This window comes from Chelonoidis abingdonii, chromosome 1 (assembly GCF_003597395.2).
Source record: "Chelonoidis abingdonii isolate Lonesome George chromosome 1, CheloAbing_2.0, whole genome shotgun sequence".
Taxonomy (NCBI): domain Eukaryota; kingdom Metazoa; phylum Chordata; order Testudines; family Testudinidae; genus Chelonoidis; species Chelonoidis abingdonii.
The window spans coordinates 317,631,118-317,651,724 of record NC_133769.1 but is presented as its reverse complement, the minus strand read 5'-3'; the positions used below and the strand labels follow the sequence as shown (position 1 = coordinate 317,651,724).

General features: G+C 40.2%; 1 protein-coding gene across 2 annotated transcripts in view; it reads right to left on the bottom strand.

Moving 5' to 3' along the window:
- Window positions 1-2,542: 2,542 nt before the first annotated feature.
- MRPS31 (mitochondrial ribosomal protein S31) overlaps window positions 2,543-20,607 on the bottom strand; it is a 39,116-nt gene continuing 21,051 nt past the window's right edge. For both annotated transcript variants that reach the window (XM_032795162.2, XM_075061614.1), the window contains exons 6-7: window positions 18,629-18,772; window positions 2,543-10,727 (exon numbers count right to left, since the gene is read on the bottom strand). In XM_032795162.2, the coding sequence (XP_032651053.1) occupies window positions 10,462-10,727; window positions 18,629-18,772 (410 nt within the window). In that variant the 3' untranslated portion in view covers window positions 2,543-10,461. The remainder of the gene's footprint in view (window positions 10,728-18,628; window positions 18,773-20,607) is intronic.

The window sequence follows — 20,607 nt, the reverse complement described above, 5'->3', positions numbered from 1 at the left end:
GTGTGGTTTAATGATGCAGGCTACTGTTAACTGTGGGCTAAGCTTCACCCATCAAACCCATTTCATTTGCTCCCCTGTGCCAAACTTAAACATGCCATTCCAGCAGTGAAAGGTCTGCTCACTACAACACGGCACTAGCTAGTCATCCTGCTGGAAAATATTTTGAAATCTAGCAAGGAATTCAAATTTGTCTTGAACTACTTCTCTGTTGATTTAATAGGCAAAAGTTTTTGCTTCTGTCAGTCCTACAGAATCTATGCTACAGATAAACGCATTTGCTTTTGCAACAAAGCTAAACTCATTGGTTTTGGCATTTGAATTTCATTTGTCCTGAAGATTTCGTTTGTGCTTTTCCTCCTGCCTTCTTACCTTTAATCTTTTGTGTAGGAAATGAAAAAATCAGTCTAGGCATGTACTTAAAAATGCCCAAAACCTTAGAACTTCTCATTTCATGCAGCCAAAATGTTAATCTAGATATTTGAGCTTCAGTTTTAATAAGTGCTATTATCAGTCACACTGCAGAAAAACTGGCTCAACTGACAGTTATGCTGAAACTGAACCTGCATATTATAATTGCTGAGAAAACTAGTTGCAGTTTGGAAACCAGTATTTCCCTCTTCAACATATTTTCTTGTCAGATCTACAGTTGCACATTGTCATAGACAAGCAGGCCAAAGCAGATACTATGGGGATGAGCTCCTTAAAAGATGCCATTATTATTATTTTGCTTTTTTTTATTGCCAAGGACGAGCTTCACGTTGTACAAGATATGAAAGAAGGCACGGCCCCCTGCATAAAGAATCGTTATAGCCTAAAGGCCCAATCCTCCAATCCTTTACATCTGATTAGGATTAGGCCTTACTCAAAATGGGATTTCATCCTGGGGCTAACTGACATCAATGGAAGATCCCACTGATTTCAGTAATGCAGAAGAACATAAGTCTTTCAGCAGGATCACTCATCTGAGTGAGAGTTTGCAGTACAAGGTCCAAGATGCACAGGCCACACACATCAGAGACCCCAGGAAACCAAAGAGGGGTTTTGGCATGGATCTCTTTTGAAAAAAAAAAAAATGGGGTAGGTGAAAGCATTTTGATTGCTTCTCTTTTACATCTAAAAAGACATGGCCCTAAAAATCTCAGTACGCACGAGACTCAGGCAAGGTTTCTCCTAAGTAGAGACAAGTCACCAAAGGTCTCCCAGTGTAACCCTCAAAGTAGAACATACATGGAAACTGCTTTTAAACACCCACTGAATTGCTCATTAAAAAGCAGGGCAGGTTTTCAGGGCTGGAAGACATGGAAGTATAAAATTAAACTTGAGTAGGATCACTGCCTTTTATGGAGCTGCAGGAAACCCTTCTCATCTCTGTTACATCCTGGTAAAGTTAACAATTTTTATTGGATTCAGGAAGGCCCAGTTGCATCATACCATAGAACTCACAACTCCAACATTCCATCAACCAGTAAAACACATGCAATTAGTTTGTTCTGAATTTTGTTGATCATTCTTTATCTCCTAAAACTATTTGGTTAGTAAATCATGTGTACTGTAATGACAGAAGAATTGATTAAACTGGAGCCCCTATGCTGCTTAATCCAAACAACCCATTCATGAGTTTGGCAGCATTTTCTGCTTCTGGAGCAATAGGAAGTTCTAAACTAGTTTACACCAGTAGGAGCAGATAGTACCACAATTAGGGTCTGGATACTTACTGATCCACACCATTGCCAATCTGATTTAGCAATGCCAGATTTAGGTCTCTAGGTCATATGACTATCCCAAAGCATTCCCTCCCCCCTTTTTTTTAAACTCACGATACCATTTAACAGAGTGGTATCTTCTAATAAAATATCTGACCACTCTCTAGATAGGGTAATACTTCTTTTCACTATTAATAAATGCTTAAAATGTTCATCTTCCTACTTGGAAGATAAGGAAATATCCACTTTAACAGCTGATGGTGAGCAGTTACATGCGTCGTCCCATTGACTTCGGTGAGTAAACAAACATATTCCTTAGGTGGTAAGCATTGCAATCTAGCCCTTAAACATAGGTTTTCTTGTTTTTACAAGAAAACACCCCAAACCCTGTTTACTCAGTGGCTAAAGGAAAGCATTAACATAATAATGTTTTACAGTCAAGTGCCCATACAGGATGTCCCTCTGCCCACGGGATCCCAAATGTTGTACTGAGAGACAAGCACATAGATCCAAAAGCAGAATTTGGCCCTTTATATAAAGACTCTTTGCAAAATAATAATAACGATGCTGATGAAGCACAACTACCAGTGGGGTGGAACAAGACAGCTGTGTAACAATGCAAAGCAATACTGTATGAGTTTCAGCAAGAAGCAAAGAATACAATCTCCTAGTATTTCAAGCTGTGGTCTGCCAAGCACTTGCCCCAGAGAGCTCTTCTTGGTTGCCCACAGAATGAACTGATATAAGGAGAAGGATTGACAGGAGATATAGTCCACGTAAGAGGTTCCCTCTCGTACAAAGTAACCTGTAGGGGTTTTTTTGTTTTTTTTTTTTCAAAAAAAGGGGATGGAGGGTGGAGAAAGTTAGAAAACTACAAGGAGAATGTAAATAAGCAGAATGGAATTATCCACTTCGGAACTATCCAGGAAAATGGGGCATCTTTTTATGATGACTGTCCTAAAGTAAGTGCAAGAGCAGTGGTGGAGCAGGAAATGTATAAGAACATTAATCTCTCTTCTCCCCGTCTAACACATCACTGTATCTGATACTACTTACAAAAAAAATACATGATTTCCTCCCATCCCCCTTTTTGTGACACACTGGCCTAGAATGTTAACTACATTAAATGAATCATCTTTCTTCTGCTCTCGTTCTCACTGCTTTCAATCACCAAGGTCAGTTACGGACTGCAGCACTGAACATCTCAGTCCACCCACACACTGTAAGGCGCTCAGATCTGTGGTTGACATCTCAGCTCAGCGTGGCAGGTGCTGGGGAAACAGCAGGAGAAGGGGGTGGGAAACTGCATGTACTTTTTTTCAAATATAGCCGTAAAAGATGGGGGGTATGAAATGCTGGAAGGGTAGAGAACTATTTTGCTTCTACCCTACGACACGTAGCTAGATTGCACTGTTCAGATGCAGCCCTTCCTCTGCAGAGATGGATCTAAAAGGCATTGTGCCTTAACAAGCCTGCCAGAGCTCCCATGCATGCAGGGGGAAGTGTGCCTACTCCATCACAGAGGGTATAGCATGTTCCCACCACCAGTGGGCAGTGATGTGTGAACTTGCCTCTTCCCTGCCCATTTAGTGGAGTGCAAGGAAAGAGGTAGGATTCTTGCATCTTCCATCCCACTCCAGCCAGTGACTGGAGACAGCATGGCCCAGAGCTGGAGATGAGGTGAGGAATTTCTATTGCTAGGGAAACTTACTAGGCCAAAGGCTTGGCTACAGCCACAATGCAAAGAGCACAAATCAGTACAAAGTTCCTCTTTGCACTCCCCTGCTCCTGCTCTCTACAGGCCTGACTTCCTGAGTCAAAAGTCACAGGAAATGGAAAATGCCAATAGTGTTCTGCATGGCAAAGGGCTGGTCAGAACAGGCCCCTTTTCCTCCAGCCATTTTTTTTTTTCCTGTTGCTATGCTAGTAACAGAGAAGGAGAATGGTCTAAGAGCCCCTAGGCTGGCTCTACAATTTTAAGAATTACCCTTGCACTGGATGATTTTCCCTAGACCTGCTGTAAGGCCAGATTACTCTACCAGCACAATGCAAAGCAGCTGTACCCTATGAGCAGATGAGATCCAGCGTCTTTAAATGATAATATTGTAGATTTTAATAACAATTGTACATACCCAGGCATCAGTCTTGCAAACCCTAACTCAGGCAGCAATCTGCAAGATCCACAGGAAGGGGGCCCCTGATTTGGAGGAGGAAGCTCAAACCATGGGAGGGAACTGAGATGTCAGCATAGGTATTTAGCTTTTGTTTTGTTTTTTCCCTGAACATCCATTCTACCGCAGAATAATCTGACAGTAGCTCTGCATCCACACTGTAAAGTTATTGATAATTCTACTGTATCATAAATGAGTTATCAATTTAAATTTCCAACGTTACAACTAAAAGACCCTCTGTGGCCCTGATGGGTATGGGAGCGTTGCCTTTTGCTCGCATGGCTCTGAATCAAACAATGGGGAAACAGCCTGATCAGTTTATTTTTCTTCCTTTATTCCCCCACTTTTATCTAGCAGAATGGAAATTCCCAAAATCTTGACCGTCATTCCAGCTTGTTCCTAGAGTTCCAGACTGCCAAGCTATGAAAAGGTGAACAGAAATCCCATGATGTGGTTGGGGTCTCTAGGCACTAGCACAATACAAGATGGGAGCTTCTGTTCTAGGCAGTGTGCAGACATATGGCAACAGATACATTCTTCTGGGCAGGACCTACAATCTCAATCAAGAAGACAAAGCCAGGGTGGGAAAAAGGTTCATCATCCCTGTTTTACAGATGGGGAATTGTGCCTCAAAGGGATTGTAGTAGGGTGGTCACCACACTCCAGCTCTAAAGCATTAAAGCAGCCCTGGAGAGGGCCACCGCTGGGAAAAGGTAGGCTGATGGGGAAAGCAGCCACAGCTGTGGCCAGCTTAATCAGGGCCCAGCTGGCCCTTATAAGAGGGCAGTGGGCCAGAAGCCAAAGACACTAAGTTCATTGAGAGAGAAGGACCTGGCTGCCTGGGAAGCTGAGAAGGGTATCTAGGGTGGAGCAGTGCTGGGAATGAGCAGAGGTAGCTGGGGCACTCCGGCCTAGCACAGCCCCAGGTTGCAGGCATAGTTAAGGGCCCACCAAAGAGTACCAGGGCTGCAGAGGAGCAGCCCAGATATAGGCAGAGGCAGCTGGTCCAACCCCCGCTTGCCGATGAGTGGTTTATAGACCGCAGTCTGTCCCAGGGAGCGGGGGCTATATGATGACTGGCAGTAGCCACTGAGGCAAGGGGACAATAGAGGGTTGGGTGCTCCCCTGGGTGGGGAGACCTAGAGACTGCAGGGGTACTGCAGAGGGCAGAACCCTGAGAGAAAGGGCACTGGGCTCCGGGAGGGACACGGGGGCCAGCGGCAGGTGAGACATCAGCCTGCAGAGGGTACTCTGAGCTTGAAGAGTTAATTCCCAGGATGACCAGCAGGAGGCGCCATGCCAGTAAATTATCTCCCTGCCACAGGGATTAGGGGATTTGCTCAAGGAGACACAGGAAGTCTGAATTAATGCCAAGACCTGTACTAAGATCTTGCAAGTAAAATATTTTTGACACATCTCTATAATGGATAAAGCTACTATAGTGGGATATCCTATCAGACTGCTTGGTTTTGTTCAGTTTTTTAGCTCTTTCGAGTGCAATATTTTAACATTTTGTTTCAGAGAAGATGGGGATAAAATTCATCCCCAATTTCAGCATTAGTTGAATTGTATGAGATGCATTTGTCCCATGTGTTAAAATGTGCCACCAGTTACAAAAAGGATACTGCTCACATTTTAGTGCGTGATTTCACATCTCTTCCATTATTCCCTTTCTTGATATGCCACTTGTCCACAGAGAATAAATCCAAAACACAAAATCAAACCTATTGTTTCTCTCTAATAGTTTTTGTTTTAAACTGTAGGGGGAACAATACACCTATCTTACATCTGATAAAATAAATCTACACTGACATCTTGTGGTGAGAGGATTATGAAATTTAAGAGCCCTATAGCCACTTACAACAGCACATCATATGTCGTCTTTTCTATGTACCTGCTCACAAAAATCCAACACTTATGGGGGAACGGGATGGAAATACTCCAAGAGCCAGATTTTCAGGGATGTTAAGGACCCACAATTCCAGTTGAAGTCAATGGGAGCTGCAGCACCTATGAAAAATCAGGCCTTTAAATCTCATTCAATACCATTTTGTGCCTGAAAGATGTCAGGGAAGACGTTTTATAATTATAATCAAACCATATAAATCTGGACTTTCTGCTTTGGAATCATCATTGGAAGTATGTCACAATCCCACATTTGCAAATTTCATGATACTTTAAAGCTCCTAATAATCAAAGAACAAGCTTCAAAAGAAGAGCTATTTTCATACTGGGACTTGATTATCTCTGCAATCAGTGAAGCAAGAGAAATTTCAATAGCACTCCAGATCACCACTAATGTCATCTTCATCTGAAATTGCATGATTTAAAAACAAAAGAAGTTTGCAGTTTGAGAAAGCATTCAACGTTTTTTCCTCCCTGTTTTCTCAATTATTTCAGCTCCTCCTATTGTTCAGAAGGAGTACCACAGGCCACCATCTCTTTTTCCGTGCTTATTTAGAAGCCTGTTGGGAATTCAGCTGAAGACATTGCCTACATCAGAACAACCACCTTTGTAGTTGCATGAGTGCAAGCCCCTGCAGTAGACACAATCCACTCCAGTGCAGCAGGGTATTCTGTTCTATATAGGTTCTTATAACATGCTCGTCATTGTAGTATCCAAGCACTTATGCTACACTTTGTATAAACTGTGCCTACATTAGGGGTTTGCAGGGGTGCCTGAAAACCCAGTGCAGGAATTGCTCCTCAAGTTCTCTGCTGGTGTCGGCCTGGAGATCAAATGTCTGGTTTCTTAACACGATAGAACAAATCATTTTGTTCAAGTTTGGTTTCAAGTAAACCATCAGTGTTGTAACTGGAGGTCAAACAGGCTTTCAAAATAGAAGGCATCTTCCCACCACCAACTTTAAAAAACTAAAATAAATGCACTACACTGGCACAGTTCACACACTTGGTATTTACATACTGCTCCTGTTTTACCATGCTGATACAGTAAATAGTTAATCCATCCATGGGATTTTATTACATGTTCTGTAATCCTTTCATTATAACTAGGGATCATTACTGAGAAATCTTTAACATGATATGTCTGAGTGCCAAAGGAGGCACATGGTCAGATTCAAGGGTGATATTAATGGATACACAACCTTGGAAGCAGGTGTAATTTACACACTAAGTGGGGTGGTGTGGAGAAAGCAACAAATCGGAAGATGTGAGGAGTTTAAGATGAAGTAGAGGGAGGCACGTGAGATCTTAGATTTAGGATTCTCCTCTTGCTGATCAGAATGTTTCGGCTTTTCTGTTACATTTCAAGATGCGATACCAGAAAAAACAAACGTGAAAGTTCAGGCAGAAAGTCAAAACTATAAATAGAAGTGTAATAATTCAAATGATTACAATTAGTGTCTAATTAAACAGTCCACACTGTATTAAAATACTCCCAAAGAATTACATTAAGAGTTTGGGTGTAAAGAAGAATTCTTTTGAAGGCAAGCTATCCAAATCTAGTGTTCTGTGCTGATCTGGTGTAGGCCTGGAGAGAATCAGAGGATTTCCTGAAAATGCCACTGTTGAACAGAGCTTTTCACACGTTAGATTCCTCAATATCCTCCAGGTAGGCATTAATGGAGCCCATTAATGACTGACTTGGAAAATACAATTACAACTCTGCTCTGTGACTTATGCCATTATCCCTCCATGTATTGCTTTGCAATGGCACAGCCATCCCCACTGGTTTTAAAATATGTCCCCCTTCATTAGATGTCCCATCTGCAGCAGCCCAGGAGGCAAGAATCTCAAACTGGAATTTTTAGATGGCCAAAATCACTGCCGTCACTGCTCTAGGTCAGTTTGCTGCATTACTAATGTTTCTGTAAGTGACAAGTGCAGTCTACACACAAAATGGAACCAGCAGATGCACAAGTGCCAGATGGTTCAGGACTCTTATGGTAGCATTAGAGATGACTAAAAAATAGAACATTAGTGATCCATTAACAAGACCTCAGTTTCATACATTAAAAAAAAGAAAATTTAACACTATGGCAAATAATTAATGGTATTCTACTTTCCACATAGAGCCTACAGACTTGTGAAATCTATTCAGAAATAAATCTATATACCATTTAATCACTGAAAAAAAAATCATGACTATCTCACACCCACAAACTAATACATTGTTTAAATATTATTCCTGTGATGGGACCAATAAAGTCAATATAAAAAGGTGGTTTTATCCAAGTATGAGGACTAACATTTCAAGCTCTGTATTTTAAGTTGCAAAAGAGTTCTTATGTCTGTAAGTTAAGAATCTGGGAGCATTGATTGTGAACACTCCATTGGGTACGAGAGGTAGCTCCACATACAGACACTCAAAAGCATCACCACTGGCACTACCCTGATTTCCTCTGAACATTCCCAATCAGGCTTACATACATACATACCTAGACCAACATTTTCCAACCTAGTTTCCTACAGTTAGATTACAAAACTGTATTTAAACCTCTTAAATAGCCGCAGCTTGATTTTCAAAGGTGCTGAAACCCTGCAGCTCCCATTGAGAGTTCCTCAAAGTGCAACGCTCCTATTATACCTTTTCTAAGAGATAACATTTGTCTAGTTCCTATAACATAACACTTGGTGATTAAGTACTCTCATACACAACTAAACCATCTAACCCCTCAGAATTAAAATTGACCATGAAAATTTCCTGCCTTCCATATTAAAATGCAGGTCAAGAGAGAAATAATTTCTTCTGTCTTGAGTCTAAGTGAAATAAAAGCTACTGTAGCTGCAGTCACTTTGTCAAGTTTTTTGGGGAAAAATCCAATATGAATTATTTAAGCAGTAATACGTTTTCTTTTTGGCCTCTCTCATAGAACAGCTCCATGCATCACTGGCTAGGTGAAAGTCTGCAAGGAACAGTAGTTGTAAACCTGAAACACACCTGGGCACTGAGCTGAAAATTAAACAAACCTACCACCAAAAGATACTTTTGTTATAGCTACCGCTTGGTCTCGCTGCAAGAGCAGGAAGTCTCTGAAGATTTCTGCAGAACTAGAACCTTTCTTCTCTCACTACTCCTATTTAAAAGCCACTTCCCATCAAAAGAGAGCCAGCATGCAGAAAAAAGAAAAAAGAAGAAACCAGGCTTACCTATACCCTACCAGATAACAGGATGCCAAATAAAATTCTGATTTCAAAGGCAGATGTGATCAGACTCTTTCATTTGCACTTTTGTGACTGAGTAAAAACAAAAAAGAAGTGATTAGGCACAAGGTAATTTGATTTGCACAATGACAAAGCTGATGTTTTGCCTCCATTGCATGATTTATTGCTTCATGTATCCTGGGTTTCAGGAGTAATAAGTATCTGAAATACCAGCCAACAGACTATATGGAGAACAAGTTAGGACCTCCAGTTCCAACAGCTCCTACAGTGATGTGAGGGAGAGGCGCGAGAGAGTGCATTATCAGACTGTAAATATGCTAGAAAAGCAGACAAACGTAGCCTAGACAGCATCAAATAGAGCCTGGGTTAAAGGCAGAATAAAGGATAATAAAAGGCCACATGAAGGGCAAGAAATACATAAAACATGCTTAACAGATTTGGAGCACTGTGCAAACATGGATCATCTAAGAGAAAACATGGAACTTATTTCATGAACATCTGAGCACCACAGAATATAGTACAACAGAGCAAAAGACAGTTATAAAAAAAGAAAGTAATAGAACTCTATGCCTCTTGATAAGATCTGAACCTCCCATTTCTAACCCTGCAGGGCAGGAGATAAACAGAACTTAATCCAGGTACTGGAGTAGGATTGAATATTGCCTGCTCTGATCCAGTATGATTGTGGGGATTAAATTACATGTTCCAGGGCATTTCTGTGGCAGGCTAATTTAAAAAAAAAAAAAAAAAAAAATCAGTGACAGGTGTTTGAAGCTGCTCAGGTTTGGGATTTTAGAAGTAACTCTGTGATAAAGGGCAGAGTGCAGGAGAGGCTGTTTGACAATATGTGACATGTACATTACCATTATGTATGTAAAATATTTTAATATAATAAAGTGCTGCAGAGAGCAGAAGGGAGGGAATTCTGGAGAGGAAAGAAGATTAAAAAAACAAAACCACTTCTTGATGGTAAACCAGATTAGGCCACGGAACACAGTCTCTCAAGGGAAATAGTGGAATTACCCACCAGCAATTAGCATATTTAAAAATAAACCACACAAAATATTAATATGCAACAGGGAACAATCCTGAATTGGCAGAGGGTGGAGTCGACGACATTACTGGCCTTTTTTCATCTCTAGATTCTGTGACCGTACAGCAGAAACCAGTAAAATAAAGACCATTCTGAGAAAGCTACTTACTGGTTATTTTGGATAAGCTTAAAATGAATTAAATGGTGAATCAGGGAATTTGTACTGAAGAATTAATTACATTTTTGCTATGTACAGTCTATGAGCTGCAGACCATTCCCTTTATTTTGTGTATACAAACTAACAGAAGAGCGGCAAATTTTAGCTTTTTTTTTTTAAAAAGTTCATACAATTATATCTTTCAAATCAGGTGTTTACAATGTTTTACTATGCACTGACACAATGGGTTTTTTTTAAAGTGATCACTTGTTACTCTGATAGACTCTTCTTTTCAAGACTAAGGTCTGTTTCTTTCTCATGATCATCAATCTCCTTAAGAAGTTCCTCCTTTTCCTGGAAGTAATCCCGGAACCATTCAATATGCTCAGCTTTTTGTTTAACACTTAGATATGGGTTCTTGGAAAGCCCGCAGGTCACTAGTTCCATGAAGTGGCGAATAGGTCCTTGCTTGGGAAAATCTTCTAGGTATTTATCCAGAAAGATATGTTCATGAAATTCAACATCATCTTCAATACCTATAACGTGAATTGCAAAACACTTATATCATCATAATTTCAGTTTGTCTTGTGTGTGTTCACTAAGTTTTGCATGTAAACTCCTTCTAGTTGGTAGAATTAATAGTTCAGTGCTGTACCTCCCCCACCCCCGCCAAAAAAACAACCCACCCTGCAGTGGAATGGAAGGGGACTGTGGTGAGGTCCAACACACACTTCGACCCCTGTCCTCCCCAAATAAGAGAGATTTCAGTGCACAGATGTCATGCCAACATCCACAACTCTATTTTCATTTTGTGTTTCTCTTTAAGAGGGCAATTTTTATCTATAATTCATATTTGGTAATCCCATTGAAGCCTGACTCTGAAATCCATTTCCTTACCAAAAAACCCTGTTTTCTTCAATTACATGCAAATGCTGGTTTGTTATGGGCTATGAAAGCTGTGGGCTGCTAGCAATATTTTAAGGCAGTACAAACTGAACAAGCCTACCTTCGAAAGTATTTGTTATTTGAATAAGTTCCATGCTTATACACCTTCACCTCGATATAACACTGTCCTCAGGAGCCAAAAAAATCTTACCGCATTATAGGTGAAATCGCATCATATCAAATTTGCTTTGATCCACCCGAGTGCGCAGCCCAGCCCAGCCCCACCCCCCCACCCCGAGTGCTGCTTTACCGCATTATATCCGAATTCATGTTATATCGGTAGTGTTATATTAAGGTAGAGGTGTATGTTCATTATATTTCATAATTTTAGGTATTTTACTATTAAATTTGAAACAGGGAATGTTTTTAAACACTTCTTTTAACCCTTTTCAGACTTTTGCAATCATAAAAATACGAATAGATCGAGGTACACACAATTGTAAGATTTTGCAAGTTTTGTCAGATGTTACCTTTAGCAGTGATGAATGCAAAAATATTACATTAAAAAGCATTCCATCTCACAGTGAGGTGGCATAGTGGTTTGTTAGACCTTTCACCAAAAATGCCTCAGATCAATCAAGTAGTGATTTCAGGCCTCTATCTAGCGGATTTCAGTGGTTTCTGCTCTGTATTTTGACACTGGTGTTCAAAGGACACACAAATCAAAGTTTAAGACAGGGGTAGGCAACCTCCGGCACGGGTGCCAAAGGCGGCACACGAGCTGATTTTCAGTGGCACTCATACTGCCTGGGTTTGGCCACCGGTCGGGGAGGCTCTGCATTTTAATTTAATTTTAAATGAAGCTTCTTAAACATTTTAAAAACGTTATTTACTTTACATACAACAATACTTTAGTTATATATTATAGAAAGAGACCTTCTAAAAACATTAAAATGTATTACTGGTATGCGACATCTTAAATGAGAGTGAATAAATGAAGACTCGGCACAGCACTTCTGAAAGGTTGCCGACCCCTAGTGTAAGATCTTGAGGTCTACAAACTCAAATATGTATAGAAAAAAGGGATTGTCTCAGAAATACCATGAGATTTGGCCATATTACCAATCCAGAAATCAAGACAGACGAGGGTCTGTGACTGCACAGAGATTTTTTTCCCCTCTTCAGTTGATAAAAGAACCTGTCACTAATTAATGTAATTATTTGATAAGGTATAAAATTAACTATCATGAATGTTGTAATACATTTGTAAAGACTACAGAACAGTAAAATGTTTGTTTATAGATGAACAAGATAGTAAAAAAAAAAAAAGGGGGGGGGGGAGTCCAGTCCATTGGTCTTAAGTTAAAGATCTAGTAGATACTTGCCCACATCCCAAACCCAACAATTTGATAAAATTAAGCCCAAAATGTTTATGCCAATGATCACTACCGTAATAACAGAGATACTGGCAGAGTTATTTGTGGAAGCTTGCACATCACTTATGAGTATTATTAATCCTTCACATAGCTGTGAATAAGCATTACAGTTTCCCACACTAGAAGAGAACATTTAAAAGTATTTAAGTGATTCAAATACACCTAACCCTTTTACAAGCCAAAACCCTTAGAACTAGAGTGACCTATCATGAAAAATCATCTCTGTACATGAGCACATTAGTTTGGTGCATGTCATCTTAGTAGGACATAATACTGAAGACTGGAATTTGTACTACTCTTTGTAGGCTTACATTCATTCTCTCTTATATTTGTAGTAAAGAAAATTCTCTTTGCATTATCGGAAAGGATTGACTATACTGCAGGTAAATACTTCCAGGTAATAAAACAGGAATGAATGTAAAATTATTTTGATACTAACCAGGATATGACATTTTTGGCAATAACCTTAATCATCAAAATGAAAGTGAGATAATAAAGACATATATTAGTGCGAGGATTAATGGCATGTCAGCTTCTTCCAAGCCTCCAGCAGCACAGCACTGTAGCATGGAAGTATCTCTCAACTTGTACACCATACTCGCAAAGTTACCAGGGCTTCTTTCCTGTTTTTCCTTCAGACACTGCAATTCCTAAAAGAGCTGGAAAAGGATGTCTATTTTCCCACACTGCATCATCAGTAATATGTGCAGTGTTTATCAATACCAGCTACCCATCCCCTTTATCTCCCTTGTCCTTGGAAGAGAAACCAGATGTCTCCCTCTTCCCAGAAGCTAACATTTTCTTCACTGATCATATTGGCTTTAAAAGGCATATTTCCGTTGGGCTTGGAAACTCAAATCCACTTTGCGAATACTAGGAATCCTCCAATTATAATAACAATGGGTTCCAATTCTCCTTTTCTCCCCCAATATTTTGTGGTTTCCTGAATCAGGAAATCCTGATAGTTATTGTTCATGATTCTAGGGTCCCCCTTAAAATATTCCTGTAATCTGTTGGTCATAAAAGTCTGAGAGAAATTGACTGATTTGCTATTAAAAGAATCTGAACAATGCAATAGTGAAATAGGAAGGCAGTGACTATAATTATTTTTATTATGTATTTGTATTATTGTAGTGTCTATAAGCCCTAGTCATGGGAGAAGACCCCATTGTGCTATGTGCTATATAAAACACAAAACTTAAGGTACGTCTACACTACAGGATTATTCCGATTTTACATAAACCAGTTTTGTAAAACAGATTGTATAAAGTCGAGTGCACGCAGCCACAGAAAGCACAATAATTTGGTGGTGTGCGTCCATGTACCGAGGCCAGCGTCAATTTCTGGAGCATTGCACTGTGGGTAGCTATCCTGTAGCTATCCCTTAGTTCCCACAGTCTCCCCCGCCCATTGGAATTCTGGGTTGATATCCCAATGCATGATGGTGCAAAAACAGTGTCGCGGGTGATTCTGGGTAAATGTCGTCCTCCTCCGGGAAGCATGGGCAATCATTTCGCACCTTTTTCCCTGGATTGCCCTGGCAGACGCCATATAACCATGGAGTCTGTTTTGCCTTTTGTCACTGTGGGACTGGATGCTGCTGACAGAGCGTACTGCAGTGCTACAGAGCGCATTCATTTGCCTTTGCAAGTGCAAAGACGGTTACCATCCCTATTGTACCGTCTGCCATGCCATTATAATTGGTGATGAATGATGGTTATCAGTCGTCTGTGCTGACCTTCGCTGAGGTCGGCCGGGGGCGCAAAGACAAAAATGGGAATGACTCCCTGGGTCATTCCCTCCTTTATGTTTTATCTAAAAATAGAGTCAGTCCTGCCTAGAATATGGGGCAAGTCTACTAGAGAACCAGTGTACCAGAAAACCAGATAGCACACCCGCTCCATGTCAGATCCCACAGAAATGATGAGCTGCATGCCATTCTAGGGGGTGCCCCTACTACAATCCCACTCGTTGCTTCCCTCCTTCCCCAACTCTCCTGGGCTACCGTTGCAATGTCCCCCCATTTGTGTGATGAATTAATAAAGAATGCAGGAATAAGAGACACTGACTTTTTAGTGAGATAAAATGAGGAGGAGGCAGCCCCCAGCTCCTATCATAGTCCAGGCAGTACAGAATCTTTTCCTTAGACATGAAAGGTGGGGGGGGGGGTGATGGAGCTCAGCCCCCAGTTGCTATGATGAAGACAGTTACCAGTCGTTCTGTACCATCTGCTTGGAATGACCGGGAGTCATTCCTACTTTTACCCAGGCGCTCCCAGCTGACCTCACCGAGGCCAGGCAGGAGCACTCACAGGGTGACGAGGACAGCTATCAGTCATTTTGTACTGTACTGCCTGCCACCAGGGAGGGGAGGGGAGAGGATGCTGCTGTTCAGTGCTGCAGCACCGTGTCTTCCAGCAGCATGCAATAGACATATGGTGACACTGAAAAAAGCCAAGAAACGATTTTTTTCCCCTTTTCTTTCACGGGGCGGGTGGGAGGTAAATTGACGAGATATACCCTGAACCACCCTGGACAATGTGTTTGACCCTACAGGCACTGGGAGCTCAGCCAAGAATGCAAATGCTTTTCAGAGACCGCAGGGACTGTGGGATAGCTGGAGTCCTCAGTACCTCCTCCCTCCCTCCATGAGCGTCCATTTGATTCTTTGGCTTTCCGTTACGCTTGTCACACAGCACTGTGCTGTGGCCTCTGTCTATCATAGCCTGGAGATTTTTTCAAATGCTTTGGCATTTTGTCTTTTGTAATAGAGCTGTGATAGAACAGACTTGTCTCCCCACACAGTGATCAGAGCAAGTATCTCCCGTACGGTCCACACTGGAGCTCTTTTTGGATTTGGGACTGCATCGCCAACCGTGCTGTTCAGAGCTCCACGCTGAGCAAACAGGAAATGCAATTCAAAAGTTCGCGGGGCTTTTCCTGTCTACCTGACCAGTGCATCCGAGTTCAGATTGCTTTCCAGAGCAGTCACAATGGTACACTGTGGGATACTGCCCGGAGGCCAATACTGTCGATTTGCAGCCACACTAACCCTAATCTGACATGGCAATACCGATTTCAGCGCTACTCCTATCGTCGGGGAGGACTAAAGAAACTGGTTTAAAGAGCCCTTTATATTGATATAAAGGGCCTCGTAGTGTGGACGGGTGCAGGGTTAAATCGGTTTAACGCTGCTAAATTCGGTTTAAACACGTAGTGTAGACCAGGCCAAAATGTTCTCATTGTAAGTCCTCTGTGTTCTATACACTAAATGAGTAGCTTTCCATAGAAGTTTAAGGGTACTTTTGGTAGGGTTATATAGTCACTAGTTCCAAGTATAGATATTAAACCTGATCAGAGTTTTGGAAATGGGCAAATAAGTCTTTCAGATCTTAAAAATGCTGGCCAACATTTTTTGCCCTTTTCTACCTTTTTTTTAATTAAATAATTTCTATTTCTCTTTAGTAGTAGTGCTCCTTCCTAACCCCAAAACATGAACTCTTGCAATTTGGGAAGGAAGTAGAAGAAATACGTGATAACTTCACAGTTTGGCATTTAGTTGAGCCAAAACCATTTAAGAGAATTACTGAAACAGCTAATATTTGACTGGTAGAACTTTTGCATATAGAAGCTGCCAGATGCAATGACATGTTTGCAAAGATTTCCTTTAACCCTATCACTACAACAGTGGCAAGCCCTGAAGCACCAATGATCCAGAAGAATTGGTTCTTCAAAATGAGGCACTTATATATGGGAGAGAACCAAGATGTGTTTTGTCCTATTTACCCAGTGAGTTATTCAGAAGTCATGTGATCAAGGCATGGACGTACAGCTCAAGCCATTTTATAAAGGGACATGGATGCTTCAGAAGGATGTCTGAAAAAGTAATTGCATATTTTTTCTTTCCTATCAATATTTTATTTAAAAGTTTAAGAACTGAGGTACCATTATAATGCTCCAAGTTAAACATCTGTTCCCACAACAGATACAGTCCTAAGCAAAATTAAAATGTATAACCACAGGCTTATGGTATATAAAAAGAAACCTCTATTTCTTGGTATAGAACTAGGTGATGGAAGGTAATGCTACTGAAGAGACAGGGATACAAAATCTAGAATTAGAACTGGTAATGAGTGCCACTTTTCTGTAAGTCTGTTAGAATCACAACAAATTTGGCACAACTTAATGAGTTTCCCCAAGCCTTCTATTTCACTTTGATGTACCTGATGTGATTAATGACCTGTAAACAGAGTTGGCGCTTTGATAGGATGGAATTTATTGGCCTGATTTTTGCAACCCAACCTATGATAAATTTTGGAGCTCTCTCTTGGCATTTTCCACATAACTAATTTTTGTGGACAAATCAATAAAGATTCTTGCTTAACTATACGTGAAGACTCCTTGCTAATTCACTATCCCCAGATAGCAGGGTTCCAGCCACATTACAACACCAGAAATGCCACTGGCCACAGTGATATAAGATTGCAAAAACATGACTACCATATATTTGGATTAGTGCACAACAGAACGGATCGATTCTCATGGAAGCAATGATTAAATTCTAAGAAACCACCAAAACAGGATGAGAACATTAAGAAACAGCTCAACCACATTATGCAATTTACAGCTCTACACAGAATGGCAGATTTTCAAGGAGTATCGCCTCCAGAAACCAATCTGTTATGTGTTATGTCTTTAATGATTTAAGACCACAGCCAAACTTTCTGCAGCTATTAAAACCCTATCTAAAGAATGTTCACACACTTTTCATATATCTGCATTTCCTCTTCCATGATGTTCTTTATATGTTTGTTGTTTAACTTCACATATAGATACTTCTATAAAAAAGGAGAGGGTTACTTATGTACTGTATAATTTATGTCCAGCCAGTAAGACTGTTGGAACAGCTCAATGTTGTGACTTTGATTTTGCTTATGAAATGGACAGGCCTAAGGGAACAATCGGCCTGTAATATTCAGTGTTGCTGTAGCCATGTCATTTCCAGGATATTAGAGTGACAATGTGGGTGAGGCAATATATCTTGGTGAGAGACACAAGCTTTTTGAGCATCAAAGAGCTCTTCCTCAGGTCTGGGAAAGGGACTTTAGTGTGTCACAGCTAAATACAAGACTGAACAGATAGTTTACTGAAAGTATTCAGTACATAATCTAAGGGACCATTCAAGATGAAGTGGCCAGTTTATACCCCTGTAGTAATAGGAGAAGAAGGGGAGTTAGTGAGATACAGATTGTTGTAACAAGCCATGAATCCAGTGCTTTATTAAGACCATGGTTTTTAATGTCTCCTTTGAGGATGAGGACTGGGAGGTGAGAGAGTGATCGCTTTGTGAAAAGTGTTCACCCACAGGTGATAGTGTGTTTTTGTCTTAATATTTTACTATGGAAGTGCACTGGATGATGTACACCACATGTGTTAGGCATGTGTAGGATCCCTGGATCTTGAAAGCTGTATTGTGGGAAGTGATGAACATTGTAGCAGTGGAGATATCCATAACTTCACTAGACACTAAAAACCATGATCTTACTAAAGACACTGGCTTTATGGCTTATTATATCAACCTGTAACCCAAATGCCATAGTAAGTAGTAGTATCTTATGTAGCTCGGCGACCTCTTGGGGTTTGCATCTGGACTAAACGCCAATGACAGCATTTAAACTATATCAAAATGTAAATGATTTGTGGAGTTAGTTTCCTTTTTATATCTGGTTTGTTGTGTCTATATAAGTAGCAGAAACTCTCTAGCTACAAAATCCTACTAAGAACCAGTGAGCTTGGTTGGATTTAGGCAATTTCAAGCCACAGCCCTAGACCGGTTCAGTGATCACAACATCATGCTTCTTCCCCAACTCATTTTAATATTTAAACTGTTTTCCTTAAAGTTTTGATTAGGATCTAATAGCAAAATTTTCAGGATGTCTTCATCTGAGGCTTCACTAATTTAGGGCAGCCTAAAGTTGCTTACTTGAGCAAAAACATTAGTAAACTATTGTATGTGGAGGCATACCTGAAATATATTATTAAAACTCTGAAGGATTAGTGTTGGTGCTCTAATTCTCTACAAATATAAAGAGACCACAAAAGCTACAGTACACTTACCCGCTTCATTATTAATAGGGAACTCCCACAGTTTTCCCTCTTTTGTCCACTGGATCATCTCTTCAAACCCATTCCGAGGTGGCTTTTGATTTACAGCTGCAATCTGATTAGCAAGTTCCAGATCCCAGAGCGAAGGTGAAGACTCTAAATAAGAAAAAAAAAAAAATTACCCCAGACTTGTCAGTTTGCCAGAGAATTACTGACTTAAGCATATCTTGTTTAAGATTATCAAACTTAATGAAGGCTGGTCCTTTCACACATACATTATTTTAAGTTGTATCTATTAATACCATATTTCATGGTGTGCTTTTGCAATGAAAGCCCACTGAATTCTCAAAGGACTGTTAAACTAGCCTACTGATCTGTCAAAATTGCAGCTAAGTTATTTCAATCCCTTTCCCAAATGTTAAGAATAGGAATTAACTTTTTCCATTGTGTGACAGTTGCTGTTTTTGACATTTTTTGGCTGCTTTTTGTTAGTCACAAGTTTTTATATTTAACTCGTCAAATTCTGAACTTGGTCTATGTACTCTTTATTAAAGACAAGAAGACCTTGTTTACTCTAAAGGATTTCCTGGTATTTCATGATTATGCTCTCATTCAGCAAGGCAGCCCACATCTGCAAATGTTCCCAATTGTTTACTATGAACCTTGCCCATCTTGTTTGGTGGCCCAGCTTTTCTACCAGTTGAGATTTTTGGATGCCAGAGTCTATAATCTAGCATATAAAACTGAGAAATCCTGACTTCCCTTTTATCTCACTACCTTAAATGTTGTCCTCTTTCATAGAATATACCATAAATAATCTCAAAACTCACATCTTTCATTATGCCCACAATAAATGAGACTGTCATTAATATTAAATGATAAAGAATATATTAGCTATACTCAAGGACATGCACATGGCTGATCTGAGTAACTTATACCACTATAATGCTCATTCTCCCACACCCTGTCCCCTCCGTGTTTGTCATCCCTCAGTCAGTCATCACATCACGCTATCTAAGATTACACTGTAAACTCTGAGACTGGGACTATGGCCTAAATTTTCAGAAGCAACTAGAGTTGTTGGGTGTCCAACCTGACATGATTTAAAGGGGTCTGACTCGTTCAGATGTCTCATGCTGGACACCCAAAATCACTGGTCACTTTTGAAAAATTAGGCCCATGTCTTTCTACCTCAACTGTGAAGTGCTGTAAAATAGTGTGTGTGTGTGTGTGTGTGTGTGTGTGTGTGTTTTGAGAGAGAGAGAATTTAACACACACACATATATATTAAATACTATATGCAAATTTTATAGATTATATATAAAAATTATAATTTTGCATTTTCTCAAGCACTCTTAAAAGATTAATTTTGAGGCAGTTACTTCTTCAGACAGTTTACTTTGCTTTCATAAGTGCTAAAAAAACTCCATTCATCTTTTCCATTAAACAATCCTTTCTAAAATATTCTAGTATTCCCTCAGTAGCTCACTCAACCCACCAACATCCTTGGAATTTGGCCAAAGCATTATATCTTATGAGTCCTATTCATTTAGTCATCTCTTGGCTTCATGTCTAACATTTACATAACCTGCAGCAGGCCAATTCAGTGCTCATCTCACCCAGCGTTTTTACTAATTGAGACATTCCTTCCCGCTTAATTTCTTTTCATTCTCAGGCACATAAAACAAGCCATTGCCCATCTACAACAGATGACGGTCCACTACATGAGAGCGAGAAGATGCATGGTATTTGGAAGCAGAGATCAGGCCAAACTGCCTTACAATAATTTTCTAACTGTGAAGACTTCTTTTTCAAAAAATGTGTCCCAATTTAATAATGGTTTGTCTAATTAACTTTGGTTTCAGTGGAAAAATTATCCCTTTCCAATGAAAAGCCTCCCTTGCGATGGGTTTCCATATTATTATGTTTGTCTTTGCAAGAAAGAAAGCTGGAGTTTCCTAAAATGAAAGCTTAAGTCTTCAGAAGTCACA